The following is a 24,177-nucleotide window of genomic DNA, read 5'->3' as shown; positions in this document are numbered from 1 at the left end:
AAGATGAATAAATGTTCTTCATGATGTTTCCCCACTTTTTGCTGATAACAATCTGGATGGCCCTTTTTGTCTTTGGAGCAGACAGTAACTATTTCTTACATAAAAACAAGCAAACAAGCAAAAAACAACATGGAATACTGATTCTTCTGACCACAATACACATATCCACTGTGTGATGGCCCAAACCAGGTGCCTTTGAGTTAAGAGAAGTTGATGTAGCTCCTGGACATCAGGCTTTTTTTTAATGCACAGATTTAAGAGCCATTTGTGACTGTAACTCCATACTGTAGTGCCAAACAAAGTAATCCTTTATATCAGCTGTGACCGTAGGAACTTTGTGGCCGGGACGGCGGTGTGATCGAACACCGGATGGCTCGCACTAAAGACCATTCCTCTACCAGGTCAGCCAAAGGGGAATTCCCCGTTAGCCAAGCTAGCGGGAACTCTTTTCAACCCAAGACCTTCACCCTGCTACATATTTCCCCACCATTTTTGACTTTGACCCGAAGTCACAGGTGCATTTAATCATGTTCTGTGACTACCCACATCCTGTCGACAACGCCAATTGTGACCATGGGACCTTTGTGGCCGGGACGGTGGTGGGATCGAACCCGGATGGCTCGCACTAAAGACCATTCCTCTACCAGGTCAGCCAAAGGGGAATTCCCCATTAGCCAAGCTAGCGGGAATGTCTTTTCAATCAGGACCCGGGACCTTCATCCTGCTACACAGCTATTGATGCAGTACTGTGTGATGGATTTCAATTTATGCCTGTGTCCTTGCCCTTTATGTACTGAAATTCTTCCAGATTCCTTAAATCATTTCATGATATTATGCACTATTGAAGGAGAAATATGCAAATCACGTGTATTCTTTTTTTTTGAGGAAAATTTCTTACATATTTGTTGACAAAATGGCAATCGCCCATCACTCCTTAAAGACTTACAGATACTGCGTTGGCACCAAATCATGATTCAAATCACCTGTTGACATGACCTGTTTGAAATAACAGCTCAATAATCTTTAATGGTCAACTCAGCTGTTTGGTAGAGCACTGAAATACTAAAATTACATGTCTTTAAAATCCTAAATACACCAGCCAGTTATAGTGGCTTGCAAAAGTATTCAGCCCCTTGGTATTTCACGCATTTTAATGTGTTTATGGCATTTCTGCTGGCTAAGGCTAAGCGTAAATTTGGTAAGATTGTAATTCACGTCGGCAGTAATGACACCCGGTTACGCCAATCAGAGGTCACTAAAATTAACATTAAATCGGTGTGTAACTTTGCAAAAACAATGTCGGACTCTGTAGTTTTCTCTGGGCCCCTCCCCAATCGGACCGGGAGTGACATGTTTAGCCGCATGTTCTCCTTGAATTGCTGGCTGTCTGAGTGGTGTCCAAAAAATGAGGTGGGCTTCATAGATAATTGGCAAAGCTTCTGGGGAAAACCTGGTCTTGTTAGGAGAGACGGCATCCATCCCACTTTGGATGGAGCAGCTTTAAAATAAAGCGCCTTGGGGCAACTGTTTGTTGTGATTTGGCGCTATATAAAAAATTGATTGATTGATTGATTTCAAATACAAAAACTAAATCAGGCTTCTCAGTATAAACATTTCTAAAATTATCTTCCTGAGACTCAAACTTAAAGTATATCTCTACAACCTGATATAAATTAATTATAAAAGCGAAGATGATGGTTTGCATAAGTAATGGGCCCCCTTGGTATAATACCTGAAAATAATCAGTTTAATTGCCGGTTTTCATCAGACAAGTCAGGGGATGGACTGACATCAAGTCCAAAGGGATTCGTAGACTCTGACTCACTTCATGCTACAGTGTGCAAGGATAAACACCAGCACCAATGGGCGTCAGGGTCTCTATAGGACTACAGACAGTCCATTTAAATGGACCCCTAAATACAGGGCATCTAGAAAGTATTCACAGTGCTTCAGTTTTTCCACATTTTGTTATCTTACAGCTTTTTTTTACCTCCACCAACAAAGTTGGGCTGAGGTTATGTTTTCACCCCTGTCTGTTTGTGAACAGCTTGGAGCCCACAATTATTCATATATCATAATGAAATCTTTATTAAAGATTCATATCCTGATAGGCAAATTGGAAAAATCCCTATCTTCAACATTGAACGGATTATCAGAAATTCATACCTCTGTTAAAAAAGATCAAATTTCTTTCATATTTGACAGCGTTATGTAGGGTGGTATCCTTTATCAGCTGATAAAGTTTGATCTGGATCTGATCCAGATTGCAGATTTTGTGGTCATTTAAATTGAATATTGAAAACCACTTTTAATGTATATTTTACATTATATCTTTATCAAAGTGCCCCAATTACTCTCATATTAGAAACTGAGGTGCAGACTGGCACTCACGATCGCCTGACAAAGTTTGATCTGGATGTGATTTGGATTGTGGATTTTGTGGACATTTGAATTTAATATTTAAAAACCTCTTTGCTGTACATTTTGCATTACATCTCAATCAAAAGTGCCTCAGTCACTCCAATTTTTCTGTTATGGATTTACCTACACCACCAAAATTGGATGGAGGTTCCAATTTTATGCCTTTTTGTCTTCCAGTTAAGTGCCAAAAAGCAATGACAAATTGTGCATAGCAGAGATAACCAATGTTCTGTGAAAATTATCTGAAAAAGAATTCAGAAACCAAAGATTAAAAAAACAAAACAAGAACCTGACAGCAGCACAAAAAAGTTTGATTCAAGTGCATTAACTAAATACATACTCCTGACATTTGATCACATCTAATTTAACTTATGAAAAGACACTTCTAACAGGACTTCCACCTTGAAAATTTTTTCCAAGGTGAAATTTTTTAGAATTGGAAAATCGTGTTGGCGGAGGTTTGTGCTCTACGAGCGTAGTACTCTAGTTTAATTATGTTTTTGGCCCTGCTTGTTTGTCTGTTTGTGAACAGCCTGCAACCCACAGTTATTCATATATCGTTGTGAAGTTTTTACTAAAGCTTCATATCCACAATAGACAAGAACTGTTTAAATTTTCAAGGTCATAAGTCAAAGGGTAAAGTCAGGAAAAATCCCTATCTTTAACATTGAGTGAATTTTCAGATATTCATAACTTATGTAGGATGTTATACAGTAGTGTTCAGAATAATGGTAGTGCTGTGACTAAAAAAATAAATCCAGGTTTTGAGTATATTTCTTATTATAAGCATTCATGATATGCACACTCGTAAGGCTATGAAACTGGGCTATTAGTAAAAAAAAGTAGAAAAGGGGGTGTTCACAATAATAGTAGCATCTGCTGTTGACGCTACAAGCTCAAAACAATTATGTTCAAACTGCTTTTTTAGCAATCCAGTGAATCACTAAACTAGTATTTAGTTGTATAACCACAGTTTTTCATGATTTCTTCACATCTGCGAGGCATTAATTTTGTTGGTTTGGAACCAAGATTTTGCTTGTTTACTAGTGTGCTTGGGGTCATTGTCTTGTTGAAACACCCATTTCAAGGGCATGTCCTCTTCAGCATAAGGCAACATGACCTCTTCAAGTATTTTGACATATCCAAACTGATCCATGATACCTGGTATGCGATATATAGGCCCAACACCATAGTAGGAGAAACATGCCCATATCATGATGCTTGCACCACCATGCTTCACTGTCTTCACTGTGAACTGTGGCTTGAATTCAGAGTTTGGGGGTCGTCTCACAAACCGTCTGCGGCCCTTGGACCCAAAAAGAACAATTTTACTCTCATCAGTCCACAAAATATTCCTGCATTTCTCTATAGGCCAGTTGATGTCTTCTTTGGCGAATTGTAACCTCTTCTGCACATGTCTTTTATTTAACAGAGGGACTTTGCGGGGGATTCTTGCAAATAAATTAGCTTCACACAGGCATCTTCTAACTGTCACAGCACTTACAGGTAACTCCAGACTGTCTTTGATCATCCTGGAGCTGATCAATGGGTGAGCCTTTGCCATTCTGGTTATTCTTCTATCCATTTTGATGGTTGTTTTCCATTTTCTTCCACGCATCTCTGGTTTTTTTTTGTCCATTTTAAAGCATTGGAGATCATTGTAGATGAACAGCCTATAATTTTTTGCATCTGCATATAAGTTTTCCCCTCTCTAATCAACTTTTTAATCAAACTACACTGTTCTTCTGAACAATGTCTTGAACGTCCCATTTTCCTCAGGCTTTCAGTCTTTTACTTTTTTTTACTAATAGCCCAATTTCATAGCCTTAAGAGTGTGCATATCATGAAAGCTTGGTCTTGTTGGATTTGTGAGAATCTACTGAATCTACTGGTACCTTGTTTCCCATGTAACAATAGGAAATATACTCAAAACCTGGATTAATCTTTTTAGTCACATAGCACTACTATTATTCTGAATATTACTGTACTTTATCGACTGACAATGTTTGATCCGGTGTCGCAGACCGAACAGTCCCCCTAAAAATCGGTCCCCCTAAAAATAGGTCCCCCCTGATGACGCGGTTCACGGATTAACACCTCGTTTCTGCTTCATACTGCACTCCAGTCATCATATATCTCAGCAACAGATATCTGACGTTTTTGTACAACAATCATTTTCACATAAATTCAGCATTATTTTATCATAAAACATGGCAGAAGTGATCCGAGTGCCATGGCTAAACAAGCTGCTAGCTGATGCATTCACTGCGCGTCGGACATTTCAAAGCGTTCAAAGCCTCGTTTCTGCTTAAAATAGCCTCATTTCTGCTTAAAACTGACTTTAGAATGATTTAAGAGGTTTTACCGGTGTCATCTGATGGTTAATAATCCCATTAATCCATTTGATTGCTTTGGGTGAAGAGACTCTGTCTCAGACGTGCTGCTGTGGTCCAAAATGACGCATGCACAGCAAAAGGCAGACTGATTCTTAGGGGCGGACTGTTCGGTCTGTGACACCGGAACTGATCCGGATCACAGATTTTGTGGCTATATAAATTTAACACTGAAACCCCATTTAATGTATATTTTACATTATATCTGAATCAAACATGCCTCAATCACTCTCATATTTGAAGGTGATGTGCAGACGCGCACTCATTGTCGCCTGACAAAGTTTGATCCTGATCTGATCCGGATCATGGATTTTGTGGACATTTGAATTTAATATCAAAAAGCCCATTTGATGTACATTTTACATTATATCTCAATCAAAAGTGCCTCAATCACTCTCACTTGTCACAATGAGGTGCAAACTGGCACTCTCAATGAATAGAAGTTTGATCCGTATTGTGGATTTATCAGATATTTAATATTAAGGGCCCTGTCCCACTGGCGTTTAGGAGGATTTGCGCATGAAATGAGGAGACAAAAGCTGAGCGTCGGCAACAAAGGTGGGCGGAAATGACAAATGTCCCGGGGTGGATCAGCGAATACATGAGGAAGAAAAGCGGATATAACAGGGAACAGAAGCGTGGAGGCGCCCCCATGAGGGGCACAGCGGCCGTGATACACTCGCTCCATCCGTGCCCACTCTGTCTGCATGCGCGACATACCATTTGCGACCGTGATGTGGCCGTGCTGGGCACGCGTCATATCTGTTTTGCACGCTGTCCTGGTCCGCCGCCAAGCCGCGCCAACCCGTCGGTTGCGGATATCAGCGGATGACAGGGGATATGCGGCGCGTTTGTCGTGTATGTCCTGCGTATGTCTTCAGTATGTGTTCAGGCAGTGATGCGGATCTCATCCGCAGCAGGATTTTTGAGCGGCTGCAGACACGCGTGCCTCTGCGGATGATCACGGACGTGTTCGGATGGCGGCCGACTCCTACAGGAATGTTACACGGTTATTGCGGTTGTTTGGCAGATGTGGGCCACTTTTGTGCACATTCCATCCGCAAATCCTCCTAAACGCCAGTGGGACAGGGCCCTAACATTGAAAAGCCCTTCTAACAAGACTTTGACATTGAAAATTTTTTGCAGGGTAAAGATTTGTGGAATTGAAAACTCCTGTTGGCAGAGGTTTGCGCTCTACGAGCACAATGCTCTAGTTCCAAAATGGAGTAAATTAATTTTCTTAAATCCAATCCAATCCAATCCAAACAGACCCGAGTCTCCAAAGTGCTGCACAACAAAAGCATAGACACGGAAAATAGCAATAATAACAATAAAATAGATAAGATAAAATAATACATAAATAGATAAAACCATGATAAAAAAAATACATTTCAATAAAATAAAAATAAAATAAGACACAAGGACCGTACAACTCACGCGGTGTTAAAAGCCAAGGAATAAAAATGGGCCTTAAGACGGGACTTAAAACACTCCACAGTGGGAGCAGATCGGACATGTAGGGGCAGAGTGTTCCAGAGTCTGGGGCCGACCACGGAGAAGGCTCTGTCCCCTTGAGTTTTAAGTCTCGTCCTAGGCACCATGAGCTGGGACTGGCCCTCGGACCTCAGAGCTCGTGCTGGAGTGTAGACCTGGAGGCAGTTGATGATATATTGTGGGGCCAGTCCATTCAGAGCTTTAAAAACAAACAAAAGTATCTTAAAATCAATTCTGAAACGTACAGGGAGCCAGTGCAGAGAAGCCAAAATTGGGGTAATATGCTCACGCTTTCTGGCCCCTGTTAAAAGTCGAGCCGCTGAATTCTGGACTAACTGCAGTCGGGAAAGTGCGTTATGGCTAATCCCCGAATAAAGTGCATTGCAGTAGTCTAAACGAGAAGAAATAAAAGCATGCATGACTTGTTCAAACAATTTAAAAGGGATAAAAGGTTTCACTTTTGATAAAAGACGAAGGTAAAAAAAAACCTCAATTTTAAAACCGCGTTAACCTGTTTAGCAAATTTAAGATCGCTGTCTATGGTGACACCAAGGCTGGTGACTTTGGGACGCACAAAACTTTGGAGAGGTCCCAAGTCAAAGCGGGAATTGCCAAACAGAATTATCTCAGTTTTTCCCTCGTTAAGTTTTAAATAATTCTGTGCTAACCAAGCCTTGACATCACCGAGACAGTCGAGAAGGGGTGTCAGGGGGCAGTGGTTATTCTTGACAATCGGCATGTAAATTTGGCAGTCATCAGCATAAAAATGGTATGACATGCCATGTTTTCTAAATATCTCCCCGAGTGGGAGGAGATACAGAGCAAAAAGAATTGGACCTAAGATAGAACCCTGGGGGACACCGCACTGCAGGGGAGCAGAAGAGGAGCAGGAGTCCCCCAGCCTCACAGAGAAGGACCTCCCACTCAAGTAAGACTCAAAGCACTTCAAAGCAATCCCCCTGACACCCACACAGGTTTCCAAGCGAGATAAGAGAGTTGCATGGTCCACTGTGTCAAAAGCAGCAGTCAGGTCTAAAAGCACTAAAATAACAGAGCTTCCCGCATCAGCTATTAAAAACAGATCATTAAAAACCTTAAGAAGTGCAGACTCTGTACTGTGAAACGTTTTGTAACCCAACTGAAATGGGTCTAAAATGCCATGTGCATCTAAAAACGGCTGAAATTGAGCAAGCACGCATTTCTCCAAGATCTTGGAAACCAAAGGAAGCTTAGAAATGGGACGATAATTTGCTAAAGTCACAGGATCAAGGCCAGGCTTCTTAATCAGAGGCTCAACAACAGCATTTTTACAAAAAGTGGGGACAGTGCCAGAGACCAGACTACTGTTTATTACCTCGCTCACAAAGGTGCCAATGGTGCCCCAAACCTCTTTAAAAAAGTGAGGAGGAACTGGGTCTGTAGGACTAGTAGAGACTTTGAGTTTACTTACAATCCCAGTAAGAATATTCTACTGTTCTACTCACAACACCCCTAACGACACCGTGAAAAAAAATTAGTGTTTGCAAATTTATTAAAAAACAAACAAACTAAGAAATCACATATACATAAGTATTCACACGCTTTGCTCAACACTTTGTTGATGCACCTTTGCCAGCAATTACAACCTCAAGTCTTCTTAAATATGATGCCACAAGCTTGGTGCCCCTACATTGAGGAAAATAAGTATTTGAACACCCTGCGAATTTGCAAGTTCTCCCACTTAGAAATCATGGAAGGGTCTGAAATTTTCATCTTAGGTACATGTCCACTGTGAGAGAAATAATCTAAAAAAAAAAAAAAAAAATCCAGAAATCACAATGTATGATTTTTTTTTTATTATTATTATTATTTGTATGTTACTGCTGCAAATAAGTATTTCAACACCTGTGAAAATCAATGTTAATATTTGGTACAGTAGCCTGTGTTTGCAATTACAGGGGTCAAATTTTTCCTGTAGTTTTTCACCAGGTTTGCACAGACTGCAGCAGGGATTTTGGTCCACTCCTCCTGATCTTCTCTAGATCAGTCAGGTTACTGGGCTGTCACTGAGAAACACAGAGTTTGAGCTCCCTCCAAAGATTTTCTCTTGGGTTTAGGTCTGGAGACTGGCTAGGCCACTCCAGAACCTTGATATGTGCCTTACAGAGCCCCTCCTTGGTTATCGTGGCTGTGTGTTTCGGGTCATTGTCATGTTGGAAGACCCATCCACGACCCATCTTCAATGCTCTAACTGAGGGAAGGAGGTTGTTCCCCAAAATCTTGCAATACATGGCCCCGGTCATCCTCTCCTTAATACAGTGCAGTCGTCCTGTCCCATGTGCAGAAAAACACCCCCAAATCATGATGCTTCCACCCCCATGTAGTGCAGAGGATTTTTTTTCTGTGAATGTTTGTGGTTAGCCTAGCCCTTTCCTGACACATGCTGCTGAACTTGTTGCAAAATGCCAGCGAAGCTTTAAAAAGCCGACAGTGAGTGATTGCTGACAGTCCCAGTACAGTATCATCTGTGACAACACTGCAATTATAACAACAGCAGGAAATGAACATACACAATACAAACGTGCACTGTTTATGAATATAAGCTGAACATATGCACATAGGACAGTGTTCAAACGTTGAATCACAACTTCGTGACAAAAGCGTGAAAAAATTTTTTCATGATAAAAATAGTTTTCTTCTTGGTGTCTGGTTGTTTTCAAGGCTAAAAGTACCTGCTTCTCTGCTCTACTCCACTATGAAGCTTAGAGGAGTGATGCAAAATACAAAGCTTGCACTGTGCACAGTTTCTCCAATCACAGCCACGTAAGCCCATAACTTCTCCTGTTTAGGTCGTGGTGACAGAAGCAGCGTGACAACAGATGAAATCAGTATAAACAATTATGTGATATCCTCTCATCTGGACTAACAAAGTGCAAGAAGTAAGCTTTTATTTGCCATTATTTCAAAATCATATAATGCAGTGACTTCCTGTGGGACTTCCTTCTTATGAAGATCGTACACCATGAACAGGATTGAGGTTTCTGCTACTGTGACGCAACACAGCACATGTGCATCGAAGTGGATGGTTCTGTTTTCAGTGTTGATGGTACTGTTTGCTCCTGCTAATGACCCCACCTGTTTTAACAGGAGTCAATTACAGAAAAACAAGGCATTCAAAAAAACACATCACATCGAAAAATACTCCAGTTTATTAAACACTTCACTCGTAACAGCAACATAATGTAAATCATAAAACGACACTGTCAATGCACAAGCATGATACTGTGAATACTTTCTCCTGCATCAGCTTTGATACATAAATACACAAAATACTAACAGCACTTTGGTACACTGCAGAACATTCAGGCAGTATGTCCATATGTGTAATCTACGCTACATACTTGTAGTACACACAACTGTTTAACTTCATGAACTTTAAAAAATTTCTTCTCATGCAAGCTGATGCAACACATAATTTGTAACTTTTGGCGTCAGTTATGTAGTGTGTCACGAACGTAGGCCTGGTAGACCGGGAATGTCCCCGCAACGGACCCGGACAGCATGATGTCAGACCGCACACAGTAATAATGGGGGAAAAAATGTTTCTTTTACTTTCTCCACATCTGAATAGGCTTGTTTCAAAAGTGCAGCCACAGTGTCAAACTGAGGGTTTCTTGTTACTGTTCAGTTTTGTTGCATTTTCACAACATAAGATGTAAAATAGGGGAAGATAATGGAACAAGTTGAAAGACAGGTTCTACATTTTATGCGTTTCTGACCACAGATGGTAAAAATACTGGAAAACCCCTCTGTGACTTCACACATACGTTTTCTGAAGAGTGGCGCTGAAGCTCAAATGGGGCGCCTCTCGATGTCACCATCTTAGCAGAGCCTACCACCCCATAAATGGGTAATGGGGTTCAGTGTGGGCAAAACCTTTGTGACCTGGGCAGGATGCAAGAAGCTCAAACATGCACAGGGGAGGGTCCACTGGTCCTAACCTCTTTATACGAGGTCTGTGAGAAAAGTATTGGACCTTTTTATTTTTTTCAAAAACCATATGGATTTGAATCACGTGTGATTGCATCAGCCAAGCTTGAACCTTCGTGCGCATGCGTGAGTTTTTTCACGCCTGTCGGTTGCGTCATTCGCCTGTGGGCAGGCTTTGTGTGAACACTGGTCCACCCCTCTCGTCATTTTTTCATTGTCAGAAGAATGTCTGAAGGACTGCCGTTTTGTTGCATTAAAATTTTTTCAGAAACTCTGCCAGACAACCAGCTGGAAACCATTTTGAAGATTCGGTTGGCTTTCGGTGAAAATTTTATGGGCTTCAGAGAGATTAAGGATTGTTACTGCCGCTTTAAGGACGGGCCACAGCGCCGGAGGGCGCGCCGCGCCCCGAGCGGCCATCGACAGGCTGAAAGGAGCTGATCACTTCCAAATTTAAGGCTCTGTTGATGCAGGACGTCGTGTGACTAGCAGAGAAGTTTCATAAGAGGTCGGGATCAGCACTTTATCGGCACATTCCACTGTTAAAGGAGATTTTGTAATGAAAGACGTGCAGACTTGTATTATTTGATGTTGTGTATTACAAACCCAAACTGATTTTCAAGTTCACAAATAAATGTAATACTTTCAAATAGCTAACAAACCAGATCCAGTTTTGTTCAATTTACAAAAATAAAACATATGATTCTGTTGACGTACACCATTAATCACCTTTAACTGTACAGTTGTCTATAAATCTGTTGAACTGAAAATTAATAAATAATGGAAATTCACCATAATTAAATGGGTTTTTTATTGTTACATTTTTGTAACATTACTTAACCTACTTTAGTGCAACATATAGGCTACCATAAATGCAAAAACAACTTCAACATGCTCTCCTTAATACTAGGACTAGTGGGTAGTTCCCCGTGCACAGCTATCTCAGAGTTTCCAAGCTCGCTAAAGATAACAAGATGGGTAAGTTCAGGTGATTGATTTAGGCATATTTTTACAGACTGGGTGTGGCTCTAATAGGTGGCTTGGTAAACATTATGATCACCACATAGGCTCAATAACCTTGGCACTATCAGTTTAGCTATGGTGACCTAGCTATCAGTATGTGCTATTTAGTGGTAATGGTGCGAACATATGCATTAAATACTTCTAAAATCACCCCCCCCCCCCAAAAAAACCTGATGCTCAGACCCCTTAGGTGTTCCTTTAGTACTATTAAGCACAGAGCCATATTATTTCAGATTTGCAACAAAATGTTCATGTAGGAGCTAGCGGCTTGCTAGCCTTGATGGTCTCATTTGAGTGATCAAATCAACCACACCCCAAAATAATATCTCAGACATAACTTTATGGCTAAAAATGCTTAAAATTATAAGTTATATTGCACAACTCCCACCCTGGACAGTTGTCATGAATGGGGAAACTAACTACATGGATCAAAAGTTGTTTTTTTGTAACAGGCTGTAAGCATGTTTATTTCTGGACATTCTGACATGGGCTTCTATGGGAACTGACACCCTCAAGTGGCTCAAGTGATTAATTTTTAACTTAATTTTTTAAACTTAATTTTTCAGTACTCAAGTTTCCTGACAACTGTGACAAAGATTTTTTGTGAGCCTTTGGAATATGATGGCAGACAATCTGTGTGACAGAGAATTTCAGAGTGAAGTGAGAACAAGGTGGTAGTGGTTACTTTCCATCATTGATAAGTTCTACTTTGCTGAGGTGTGCAGGAGGAAATGCTGTCCGAATCCTTTATCTGTAACTTACTCCAACACTTCAGCAGCTGCGCCACGTGTTGTGTTTGGAATGGTGAAGAGTACAGTGGCTGTACTTTGTGTTCATCTGCAGGTCACAACAGTGAGAAAATGTCTAGACGGGTTCTTCACGCACTCCAATCCTTCCAGAGGCCACTTTGTCACATTCCCTCCAAAAGCTAAAGTAATATGTTGCATTCACATGTTCACATTAGAAAACTTCAATGATTTAATTAGATGGAAACTGAATCAGTATTTTAGCATTTTGTACTATATATATTTATAGAGAGAGAGAGAGAGAATTTTTGGGGGGAGGAAATTGTCTGTAAAGTTATAACTTATTTTCTCTCATGCAAGTTAATTCTTTTATTTATTTATTTTTACAAAAAAAATGTGTATCTCAGCACAAAACTAACTAATACAATACAATGTCCAGGTTGGATCATTGTTGAGGGTAAATCAACATTTGCCAGCAAGTGGGAATAGTTGAAATTTTTAAATTTCAGTTTCTTTTACTGTGCCACACTTGGCAAACACGTGTATGCAGCATGAAAGTATGACAGCTTTTCCAGCTGGGTTCCACGGAACTCATAAGAACTTGAGCCCGACCAATATATCATTTGACCAATTATAGTATTGAGGTTAGCTTTGCCTATATGAAAACTTGTATTTTACCAAATAACTAATGCAGAAAAAAACATTTTAGCTGTTTGAAATTGTGTCATTATGTAGTTTGTCCAGCAGAGGGCACTCTGATGACACTGTTTACAAAGCTGACAAGCATGGCTGGGACCCCATCACCCCTTGGTCAAAGTAGCTACAACAAAAAAGATAAAACGACCAGCTGCCATTCATGTTCAGTCAGAGTAGGTGTTTTACAGTAACAAGAAACCAGTCGCTACGATGCTACTCGGCTCCACCAGAACAGATGAGAAGTCTATATTATGTAAATGCTGAGTTTGATAATGAAATGTTAGGAATCAGTGCCATTTCTATGTACATATCAGCAGATATAAAAAGAATACATATTGGTCAGTCTCTAATCAGAACTTGCTCAGTTGAAGTTTGTCACACCTTGAAATTGTGTTACCATTGTCCTGGTTTCCTGTAATTTTAGTAAACACTTCATAAGTCCCATGAACCTGCTCATAAGATTCATATCCGGCCAGACATCAGTCTTTACACAGGAAACCTGCAGTTACAACGACAAACCACTTGAACACATTCAGATAAACATCTCATAGACTGTGCATGTTGTCCTTACATGTGTTCAAAGTTCTCCTAGCTCTTGGGTATCTGATGGAAGGTCCCCTTCTGTGGGTCTGCGGTAGATGAACGCTCCTGTCAAGCCGGCCAGAGACATTCGGGCACGTTTATTGAAGTCATTCAGCTTCATGAGGAAATCATCATTTCCAACTAAGTAGATCAGTGGGTTTAAGGCACTGTTCAGACAAGCCAGCCCTCGGCCAATCTGGTGAGCGATGTAGACGTTGTGGAAGCTGGTGTGGCAGGAACCTTCCAACTTCAAAATCCTTGTTTGTAAATTGAGATTTCGAAACACATGGTAGGGGATAAAACAGATGGAGAAGAGCAACACCAGAATGATGACCAGCTTCAAACAGCGTTGTTTCAGCAGGGGGTTGACGTTGGCCTTCGTGGCCAGAACCACCATCACGTGTCCATAGCAGGTTAAGATGATAAGCAAAGGTACCACGAACCCGGTGACGGTCCAGCCGATGCTGTAGGGCAGGTAGCTTCTGATCAGGTGGTCCGAGGTGGTGTCGAAACATGAGTGTGATGAATTTGGAAAAGTCTTGTCGAAGAACATATCAGGCAAGATCTGGACGATGACGAAAACCCAGACCAGGAGGCTTATGGCCACGGAGTGGCAGCTGGTGATTTTTCCCATCACCTTCATGGGGTGCACGATGCCCAGGTACCTGTAGATGCTGATGCAGGTGAGGAAGCCAATACTGCCGTAGAGGTTGAGGTTGAAGCAGAAGCGTGTCACCTTGCAGAAGATCTGTCCGAAAGTCCACCTGCTGTTCTGTGCGTAATAGGCCACGAGGAAGGGCAGCGTGAACAGGTAGAGCAGGTCCGCCATTCCCAGGTTCAGCATGAAGATGTTGATGTTTCCGATCTTAGTCCATCTGCGGCACACGCCCCTCAGACCCCACACGTTCGACAGCGTCCCGACGACGAACACGAGGACGAACACAGACGGCAGGAAGGCGTGCGTAAAATCCTTGTTGATCCTGACGCAGGCGGACAGGTTGGCTGCGTGTCCGATATTCTCAGACATCTGCCTTTTTTGTTTGCTTGTTTCGTCTCCTCATGCAAAAACGAACTTTATCCGTCAGCGTTAACCATCAGCCTCTGACTGGCTCGCGCACATCTGTCCGTGAGCTCTGCTCGCGCGCCCTGAAAACCGAATGTGAAAGTGTGAGCGCCCCGCCCTCTGCCACGACGCGGCCGATCGAGGCTGCTGTGATAAAGTCAGTGTCAAGAAATAACAGCTGCCAAATGAAATCATATTCATGACTCAGATGAGGCTGCAGCAGCACAGACCTCTAAATAACCACGAAATGATATAAGAATTAATCTTTTACTGCCAGCTGTTTTCACAGCATCTTTGGGATCAGTGGCCTTTAAACGACACAGTTTATGCAAAAAGTTATCACATATCAAGTATGAAGAAAAATGGAAATAACAATCTTAAGTCTGTGTTAAACAAAAGCCATAAATCTTCATTTCATCAAACAAGCAACTCCCAAACTTGTGAATGTCCACTTAAAAAACAACATATATATATATTCAAAAGTGTATTACGTTTGATGTTTTCTGCACTGTCTCTGTTTCTGCATGTCTAAAATCAGATGCACCTGCTTGCAGAAATGCAGAAAAGACAAAAACATCTCCGTACATGCGTGTGATGTGTGTGTGTAACTTCAATTACTGACAAACTGGGGAGAGCTGGCATTTGCTGTTTGGTATGTTTATGTATTTTGGGTCAAGAATGAATGCCTCCAAAATGGAACATTGATAGAACTAATATTTTTGGAGAAGCTACAGATATTAACTAACAACACTGACATTGTTAAGAAATGCCCTATCTTGAAATCTTGAAGAAAGAGAAAAATTCACAAATATTTACAGAGATATATAAATATGACTTTTGAAGCTGATACAAATATCACTTCAAGAACTGGCAGAGGAATGCACGCTCCGAGTGCCGTTCTAGTTTCTAATTATGATTTGAAACATATTAGGTCCTTCACTCCTTGACGCTTATTATGACGTTTCCAAATGAATGCTGATAAAATGTGTTGATGTGTGTGAAGACCTGCACTGAGATTTGTTGCAGCTGCTTTTTTTTTTTTTCTTTTATGGTGTTTGTTTAAGTTGTGCGCTGCTGGAGTTGTGTCTCTGTACCAGCCTCCTCTTGTGACTGAGGGCCAACCTTTGGCAAACTCAGATCAACACAGATATCTGATCAACATCAGCCGTTCTTGCATTAGCAGCACGTTGTCCAAAACGTGAAGACCACACAGACGTGCCCGGAGCTGCTGTTTTGAATCATGAGCTGAGACTCTGTTTGAATCCTCTGGCACTTTCATTTTTTAAACTATACCTTAGAAATATGATATTGCTCAACATGTAACATTTACTTTGACAGGAGACTTGTTTCAACTTCAGCCAAGGCTACGTCACATTACTTAGGAAGAGTCAGTCACCAGTAACTCCACACCCTGTATAGGTCACTGCTGATGCAAGACACCCAGGAAGCAAATCTCAGTGAAATATGTGATTTTAGAGAGAGAGAGAGAGTCTGTTTAAATGTTTGTTTGTGGCCATTATTGTAGCAAAAGTATTTGCAAATGTGTATTTCGATTCACAAATGTGTATTTCAATCTACATATGTGTAAACAGGTCCATAAATGTGTATTTCGATCCACATATGTGTAAACAGGTCCACAAATGTTTATTTCGATCCACAAATATGTATTTCAATCCACAAATGTGTATTTCAATCCACATATGTGTAAACAGGTCCATAAATGTGTATTTCGATCCACATATGTGTAAACAGGTCCACAAATGTGTATTTCTGTTCTGAAAGTGTCGTGACACGGACCCACAACAGGGAGCGTAAATGAACGGACAGTGAAAATGCCAAAATATAACAATTTAATGTTGTGAAATGTGCACAACGGAATACATATGCTGCTTTTAGGTAACAGTCAATTACATAACAGGTGACGTGTGGGCAGGCTCGAGGATAGGAGACACCTGTCCAGAGAAGAGCCGGGCCCCACACGATTTCCACTGCCAACGGAGACCTGCAACACACCGGAGCCGCCAAGTCCTGACTCCCCAGGTGGCTACTGCCTCCAGCTGTCAGATCTGGTACTGCTGGCAGGAAGAACAAACAGGTTATGTGGGTGTGTGAACACCCAGCAACAGTCAGCAAACTCACAGTTCCTTCCTGAGTGAAAACAGTCCTCCACTCCAAGGTAGCAGGAAACACAATCCGTGCAGTGCCTAATGTAACAACTAAGAATTTGGGAGTGGATTCGCCTACTCCTCCAAATTCTCACCAACCAGCTCCAAGCTGTCGGGTAAGCTGATTTCTCGGCAGGGATGTGATGTCACTGCTAGGCTTTTATGGAAGATGGTGATGACATCTGTCAGCTCTGGGCTCCTAGGGAGCCGACTGCGCCCTCTGGTGCCTGAAGCCCGCCTTCAGGCAGGGCACCCTCTGGTGGTGGGCCAGCAGTACCTCCTCTTCTAGCGGCCCACACAACAGGACCCCCCCCCCCAACGGGCGCCTCCTGGCGCGCGACCAGGCTTGTCGGGATGACGTTGTAGAAATCGGCCAGGTGGGCCGGGTCCAGGATGAAGCCCCTGTTCACCCAGGAGGGCTCTTCGGGTCCGTAACCTTCCCAGTCCACCAGATACTGGAACCCCCGGCCCTTTCGACGGACGTCCAGGAGCCAGCGTACTGTCCACGTGGGCTCCCCGTCGATGATCCGGGCAGGAGGTGGCGCCGGTCCGGGGGTGCAGAGGGATGAAGTGTGGTGAGGCTTGATCCGGGAGACATGAAAGACAGGATGTATCCGCAGTGAAGCCGGCAGCTGCAGCTTCACTGCGGCAGGGCTGAGGACCTTGATGATAGGGAAGGGTCCAATATAGCGGTCCTTGAGTTTCTGCGACTCCACCTGCAGCGGGATGTCCCTGGTGGAGAGCCACACCTCCTGCCCGGGCTGGTATGCAGGGGCCGGGGTACGCCGGCGGTCTGCATGGTCCTTAGCCCTCGTCCGGGCTTTAAGCAGGGCAGAGCGGGCAGTGCGCCACACCCGATGGCACTTCCTGAGATGGGCCTGGACCGAGGGGGCCCTGACCTCTCCCTCCACGACTGGGAACAATCGGGGCTGGTACCCCAAACACACCTTGAACGGGGAGAGGCCGGTCGCTGATGATACCTGGCTGTTGTGTGCGTACTCGATCCAGGCCAGATGGTTACTCCAGGCCGTCGGGTGCGCGGAGGTTACACAACGGAGGGCCTGTTCCAGTTCTTGGTTGACCCGCTCTGCCTGTCCATTGGTTTGCGGGTGGTACCCGGACGAAAGGCTCACGGTGGCCCCCAGTTCCCTACAGAAACTCCTCCAGACTTGCGAGGAGAACTGGGGACCACGATCCGATACTATGTTCGTCGGGATACCATGCAGACGCACGACGTGGTGGACCAAGAGGTCTGCAGTCTCCTGGGCCGTCGGGAGCTTCGGGAGGGCCACGAGAACCGGTCCACTATCGTCAGGATGGTGGTCATACCCTGTGACGCAGGGAGACCCGTGACAAAGTCCAGGCCTATGTGGGACCAGGGGCGACATGGCACGGGCAGCGGCTGGAGGAGTCCTTGTTCCTTTTTATGTACTGCCTTGCCCCTGGCACAGGTGGTGCAGGCCTGGACGTACTCCCGGATGTCGGCTTCCATTGACGCTCACCAGAAGCGCTGCCGGACCACTGCCACGATTCTTCGCACCCCTTGGAACTGTGACAGAAGTCCAAGACTGCAGCTCTGGCCTCTGGTGGGACGTACAAATTGTTCTTCAGTCCATCGCCGGGGTCCGGGTGTCATGTCAGGGCCTCCCGGACGGTCTTCTCCACGTCCCAGGTGAAGGTGGCGACGACAGTGGACTCAGGGATGATGGTGTCAGGTGGATCCGACAGCTCTGGCCTGACCTCCTCTTCATGCACCCGGGACAGTGCATCTGACTGTTGGTTTTTGGTCCCGGGGCGATACGTGATTTGGAAGTCAAACCGACCGAAGAACAATGACCAACGGACTTGCCTGGGGTTCAGACACTTAGCGGTCCAGATGTACTCCAGGTTCCGATGGTCTGTGAAAACCGTGAAAGGTACCGCAGCTCCCTCCAACAGGTGTCTCCACTCCTCAAGGGCCTCTTTCACCACCAGAAGTTCCCGATTGCCGACGTCATAGTTCCTTTCAGCCGGGGTCAACCTGCGGGAAAAATAGGCACAAGGATGGAGGACCTTATCAGACTCCCCACTCTGGGACAGCACGGCTCCTATCCTTGAGTCAGAGGCATCCACTTCAACTATAAACTGGCGACTGGGATTGGGCTGCACCAGAACTGGTGCAGTCGAGAACCTGTGTTTCAACTCCCTAAACACGGCTTCGCACCGATCCGACCAGGTGAAGGGGACTTTAGTGGAGGTTAGGGCCGTCAGGGGGCTAACTACCTGGCTATAGCCCTTTATGAACCTCCGGTAGAAATTTGCAAAGCCGAGGAACTGCTGCAATTTCCTATGGCTCGTTGGCTGGGGCCAATCTCTCACTGCCGCAACCTTGGCTGCATCGGAGTTGGAGGAGATTATAAACCCCAGGAAGGACAAAGAAGTGCGGTGGAACTCGCACTTCTCGCCCTTCACAAACAACCGGTTCTCCAATAACCGCTGCAGGACCTGACGTACATGCTTCACATAAGTCTCAGGATCCGGGGAGAAGATGAGAATATCATCTAGGTATACGAAGACGAACCGATGCAGGAAGTCCCGCAAGACGTCATTAACCAAAGCTTGGAATGTCGCGGGCGCATTGGTGAGGCCGAATGGCATGACCAGGTACTCAAAGTGACCCAACGGGGTGTTAAATGCCGTCTTCCACTCGTCTCCCTTCCGGATCCGAACCAGGTGATATGCATTCCTAAGATCCAATTTGGTGAAAATTTGGGCTCCATACAAGGGCGTGAACACTGAATCTAGCAGATGCAGCGGGTATCGGTTGCGAACCGTAATGTCATTTAGCCCTCTGTAGTCTATGCATAGACGGAGTCCACTGTCTTTTTTGCCCACGAAAAAGAAACCAGCACCCATCGGGGAGGTGGAGTTCTGGATCAAACCGGCAGCTAAAGAGTCCCGGATGTAGGTCTCCATTGATTCGCGCTCCAGACGTGAGAGGTTGTACAGCCTGCTGGCCGGGTACTCGACGCCCGGGATCAAATCAATGGCACAATCATACGGACGGTCCAGGGGCAGCGTGAGTTCCAGATCTTTGCTGAAGACGTCAGCAAGATCGTGGTACTTGGCTGGCACTGCTGCAAGATTGGGGGGGGACTCAAAACTCCTCTTTAGTGGTCACACCGGGTGGAACCGAGGATCCTAAACACTCCTGGTGGCAGGTTTCGCTCCATTGAGCCACAACCCCAGACGGCCAATCAATCCGGGGATTGTGTTTTATCATCCATGGATAACCCAAAATTACTCGGGAGGTAGAAGGTGTTACAAAAAACACAATCTCCTCCCTGTGATTTCCAGACGCCACCAAGGCTAAGGTTAGCCGATGATAGCACACTGTGATCGGACACAGTGTGGATTTTCCCTTAAGGTGTTCCTGGATGAATGAAATTCCTCCAGGGAGGAGCAAGGGGCTCCCAGAATGAAAAGCATCTGACCGGGAGTTCTTCTGGAATCAGTAACTTCAAAGCAAATTGCTGTTTTAAATCAAATGACACCTCTTTCCAAACGTTCTACAACAGACCAAACCATTTTTCCCCAAAATGAGACATCCTCTGTTCTTTGTGAATTAGAAAGATCTTGACATGCAGCTGGCTGAAAGAAACCTTCAGCATTTTCTTACCATTTTTTATTCTTGTGTTTATTTAAAATTAAAAGACGCAAGAAGATCCATTCATGATCCTGGTCTCCAAAACACAGGAAAAACAAAACAGGCCCTCAAAGATGTTCTTCAAGGGCCCGGCCAAGCTTAAAACGGTAGCAGTGACTGATATCATTGGTGCTTGCGCCCCCTGGTGGTTAGCATCCACACAAGTTCAAATCGCTGCACACATTTGTGGATCTTTCGTGGCAGAAGTGTAGCAAAAGTCACGCGTAAGAACACATCCAACTGAGTGGCCCGATTTTCACAGACACGGTTACACACGCATAGATTTTATTTTACACATTTGTGGATCTGGTTACACACACAGATTTTTTTATTTATTTATTTATTTATTATTATTTATTTATTTATTTTTTACAGATTTGTCAATCTTTTTTTACATATTTGTGGATCTGGTTTTACACACACACACACACACACACACACACACACACACACACACACACACACACACACACACACACACACACACACACACACACACACACACACAGATTTTCTTTTACACATTTGTGGATCTGGTTACACATTTGTGGATCGCATTCCCTTGAGAAACTTGGTAGTGGATGTGGCAACAAACCAACCTCAACAGGAAGCGCTTGGGCAATTCAGTCACTTCTGTTTATATGCTTTCCAAACTGCAGCCTCCCATGGTATAGATAGTTCAACAATGAAAAGTGACTTCTGGCAGGTTCACAAGACCAGGGGCCTGTACTACGAAGCGGGGTTACTGGCTTATCAGGGTAACTTCGGGAGTAAGTTGATGACGTGTGGAGTAACTTCCCAGTTAACCTGTACTAAGAAAGGTGGATAGGTTTTGATCGAGGTATGCTGCCATGGCAATTTACGCTGCGTGCCAAACCTGCTCCGAGCAGGTTATGTTCTAGGTTAGCTTGAGGTTTTCGCTTAACCACTCCCTTTATAAGTACCGCTCATCCACCTTCAATCACTCCGAAGACAATGCCGGCCTACCTGGATGATCCGTTTGATATTGGAGCACAAATTGTGAGGGGCTCTCTTCGCAGGGCGAGGGCTTTTAAAGACCGCCAGAATCCGCTGACATACCCGGACGATATTCTCCATGAAAGATATAGATTCTCAGCCGAGGGAATTCGTTATCTTTGTCAGCTGATCGGGCCAGACGTCTGTAACATCACCCATCGTAGCAATGCCCTGACAATCGAGCAGATAATGTGCCTTGCGCTTAGATATTTTGCCAGTGGAGAATTTATGTATTCCATCGGTGATGCTGAACATCTGAGCAAGAATACTGTATGTCGTATGATTCGCAAGGTAGTACTTGCTCTATCTAAACTGTTGGATGCATTTGTCGTTTTCCCTGGCCATTTATCCACAATGCAAATCAAAGAAGGGTTTTATGCAATCGCAGGTAATTACTAATATCAAAATAGGTCTAAAGCATGTCCATTAATTAGGCGAAGTGGGGCTTATCAATAACAATTTCTCCTAGGTTTCCCAAGAGTAATAGGTGCCATTGATTGCATGCAAATCCCAATCAGTGTACCCCTGGGAGAGCACGAGGGTGATTATGTCAATCGCAAATCTTTTCACAGTATCAATGTGCAGGTATAGCCGTTCTATTCGGCCTATTTCATATACCCATTATCGTGTAGTCCACTCTAAGCTCACCTTCTTTTCACTTATTTCAGCCACATAAGGGTTGCTTTGGTTTGGGTGATTTTTCTAAATATTCTAATATACAATTACTGTAATTACATATTTCACATTCTTTTTCTCCCCACATGGGGCTGTCCTGTTGGATAACCTTCATGCCAAAGTGATATATATGTAACTATGTTAACAGAATGACCATTAATGGCTTTAAATCCTTAGATAGGTAGCCTATTTAAGAAACATTAAATTAACCTAACATCTATTAGTAGGCCTATGCCCACTTCCAAATCGTGTTGCATCTGGGCGTAATTAATGAAAGAAGGTCATTATTTTACACATATCAGACATTCCACAGGTTAATCATCTGTAACAGATTTGGAGAACAATTGAATTGTTCTTACGCATTTACCCAATCAGCAATACGTTGCCAACAAGCCTGTCTTGCTTTATTGGCAGACGATGTGTTCGATTTCCCCCTTAACGTTAATTTAAATTCCTCGTAGCTCCGCATAATAATTGTGCATTCTTCTTCAGTAAAGTAAGGTGACCGCGCCATCATTGAAAAATGGTGACGTGTGCTGTAAGCTGCCCCTTTTACGTGAACACACACAAACTCCAATTAACAAATCAAGATCTTAATCAGCGTCATAGTACGGATTAACACCACTTGAGGACACCAGGTTTTGTCAACCCCGGTTTAAGAAGTTAACCCTGGGTTACATCTGAGTAAGTTAACCCCACTTCGTAGTACAGGACCCAGGTCTGGCCTGAGGTTTGTTGTTATGATCACAGGTGGAAACACAAGTTTCCTGTCTAAATCAGCTTGCATCCCCCAGTCCCTGGCCATGTGTAGAAGGGTTGATTCCACTCTGGCAGGTGGTTTTACTCTAAGTTGTCCTGCTCTCACAAAGGAGGTGATGTTTGAGTGTCTGGGCTCTGGGGGGGAGAGAGGATTGTTGGTAGTTCTCCTTCCTTCCAGGGCAATTGCCAGTTGTCGTAGGACCTGGTTATGTCTCCAAGTATAGCGGCCTTGGGACAGACTACTTTTGCAGCCGGTGAGGATGTGTCTTAGTGTTGCAGGGGTGTAACAGAGTGCACAATAAGGGTCTTCTCTAAACCACTGGTTTAAATTCCTGGGAGTAGGAAGAACATCATAGGTGGTCCTGATGATAAAACTGAGTTGGTTTCCTTCCATGTGAGCTTGTAATGCTCCAAATTTTCCCAACTGGTCCATTGGCCCTGTTTGGACTGTGAGACCACCTTTGAGCATCTTTCTGCTTCCTCTTGTTGCCACACCTGAGGAACCACCAGCTTTCTCCTCCGAGCTGATGTTGGCTTGTGCCATGTGTGTCAACTCGTCCCAAGTCCAAACCCACCTCTCCCATGCACCTGTCCTGCAATGTCTCCATGTCTGTGAGCAGATTTTGCTTGCTCTGCAGCCTCTGATGGGGTCCATTTCCTCCCAGCTGTCAGTTTGGGAGCAGCTGCTCAGATCACATAATCTTGAGACTTGATCAGGGTCATATTTAGCCTAATTTTGGTGCATTTAATCTCCTCTGTGAGGCCAGGGACAGACAGTTCCAGGGCACCGTGTTCATATAAGCTGATGTTACTAAGACAGTGGGGGAGGCCAAGCCACCTCTTGATGAATGGTGAATGTCCTCTCCAGCTTTTTGACTTTGGTCATGGGGATCTCGCAAACTGATAGAGGCCACATCAGGTGGGGAAGCAATCCAAACTGGAGGCACCACTATTTTATCCTGTCAGGAAGCAAGTCTACACTGACAAGGCCTTTGATGGTTTCTTCCCTCAGTTGGTCACTTTGGTCTGAGTCTTTGAAGCTCACCCTAAACTCTTGACTGGCAGCTCTGACACCATTGGAATGGGTGAATCCTTGATGTGGAATCTCTGTTCCATGTGTTTTCCCTTGACGATGGATATGCTCCTGGATTTGTTGGGTTTCAACTTCATCCATGCCCAATAAAATGTTGGCCTGAAGCTTTCCTAGAAGTTGTTTGGTGCATGCAACAGTTGAGGTCAAATTGGTCATGTCATTTATGTAGGCACAAATGATGGGTAGACGCTGTCCAGACTCCAGACATTCTCCTCCTATGACCCACTTGGAAGCTCGAATGATCACTTCCATGGCCATGATAAAGGCTAGCTAGGAGATGGTACATCTAGCCATTATTGCCACTTCCAATGATTGCCATGATGTGCATTCAGTTGTTCTGTTGCAGAACTGCAGATCTCGGAAGTAGTTCCTCACCAGGTTTGTGATGGCATTTGG

General features: G+C 44.0%; 2 protein-coding genes across 2 annotated transcripts; one reads left to right on the top strand and one right to left on the bottom strand.

The window, feature by feature from the left end:
* Window positions 1–12,189: 12,189 nt before the first annotated feature.
* Window positions 12,190–14,428, bottom strand: LOC117507446 (P2Y purinoceptor 1-like). The gene has a single exon (XM_034167317.1). The coding sequence runs from the start codon at window positions 14,349–14,351 to the stop codon at window positions 13,320–13,322; it is 1,032 nt and encodes a 343-aa protein (XP_034023208.1). The 5' UTR covers window positions 14,352–14,428; the 3' UTR covers window positions 12,190–13,319.
* Window positions 14,429–21,227: 6,799 nt separating this feature from the next.
* LOC117507998 (putative nuclease HARBI1) lies at window positions 21,228–21,918 on the top strand (the record flags this gene model as incomplete). The annotated part of the gene is made up of 2 exons (XM_034167715.1): window positions 21,228–21,642; window positions 21,724–21,918. Coding segments are annotated over 2 exons (537 nt in total), but the record flags the coding sequence as incomplete, so codon positions are not given.
* Window positions 21,919–24,177: the final 2,259 nt, after the last annotated feature.

This window comes from Thalassophryne amazonica, chromosome 3 (assembly GCF_902500255.1).
Source record: "Thalassophryne amazonica chromosome 3, fThaAma1.1, whole genome shotgun sequence".
Classification (NCBI taxonomy): domain Eukaryota; kingdom Metazoa; phylum Chordata; class Actinopteri; order Batrachoidiformes; family Batrachoididae; genus Thalassophryne; species Thalassophryne amazonica.
Note: the sequence above shows the minus strand (reverse complement) of the source record. Positions and strands in the feature narration are given on the sequence as shown.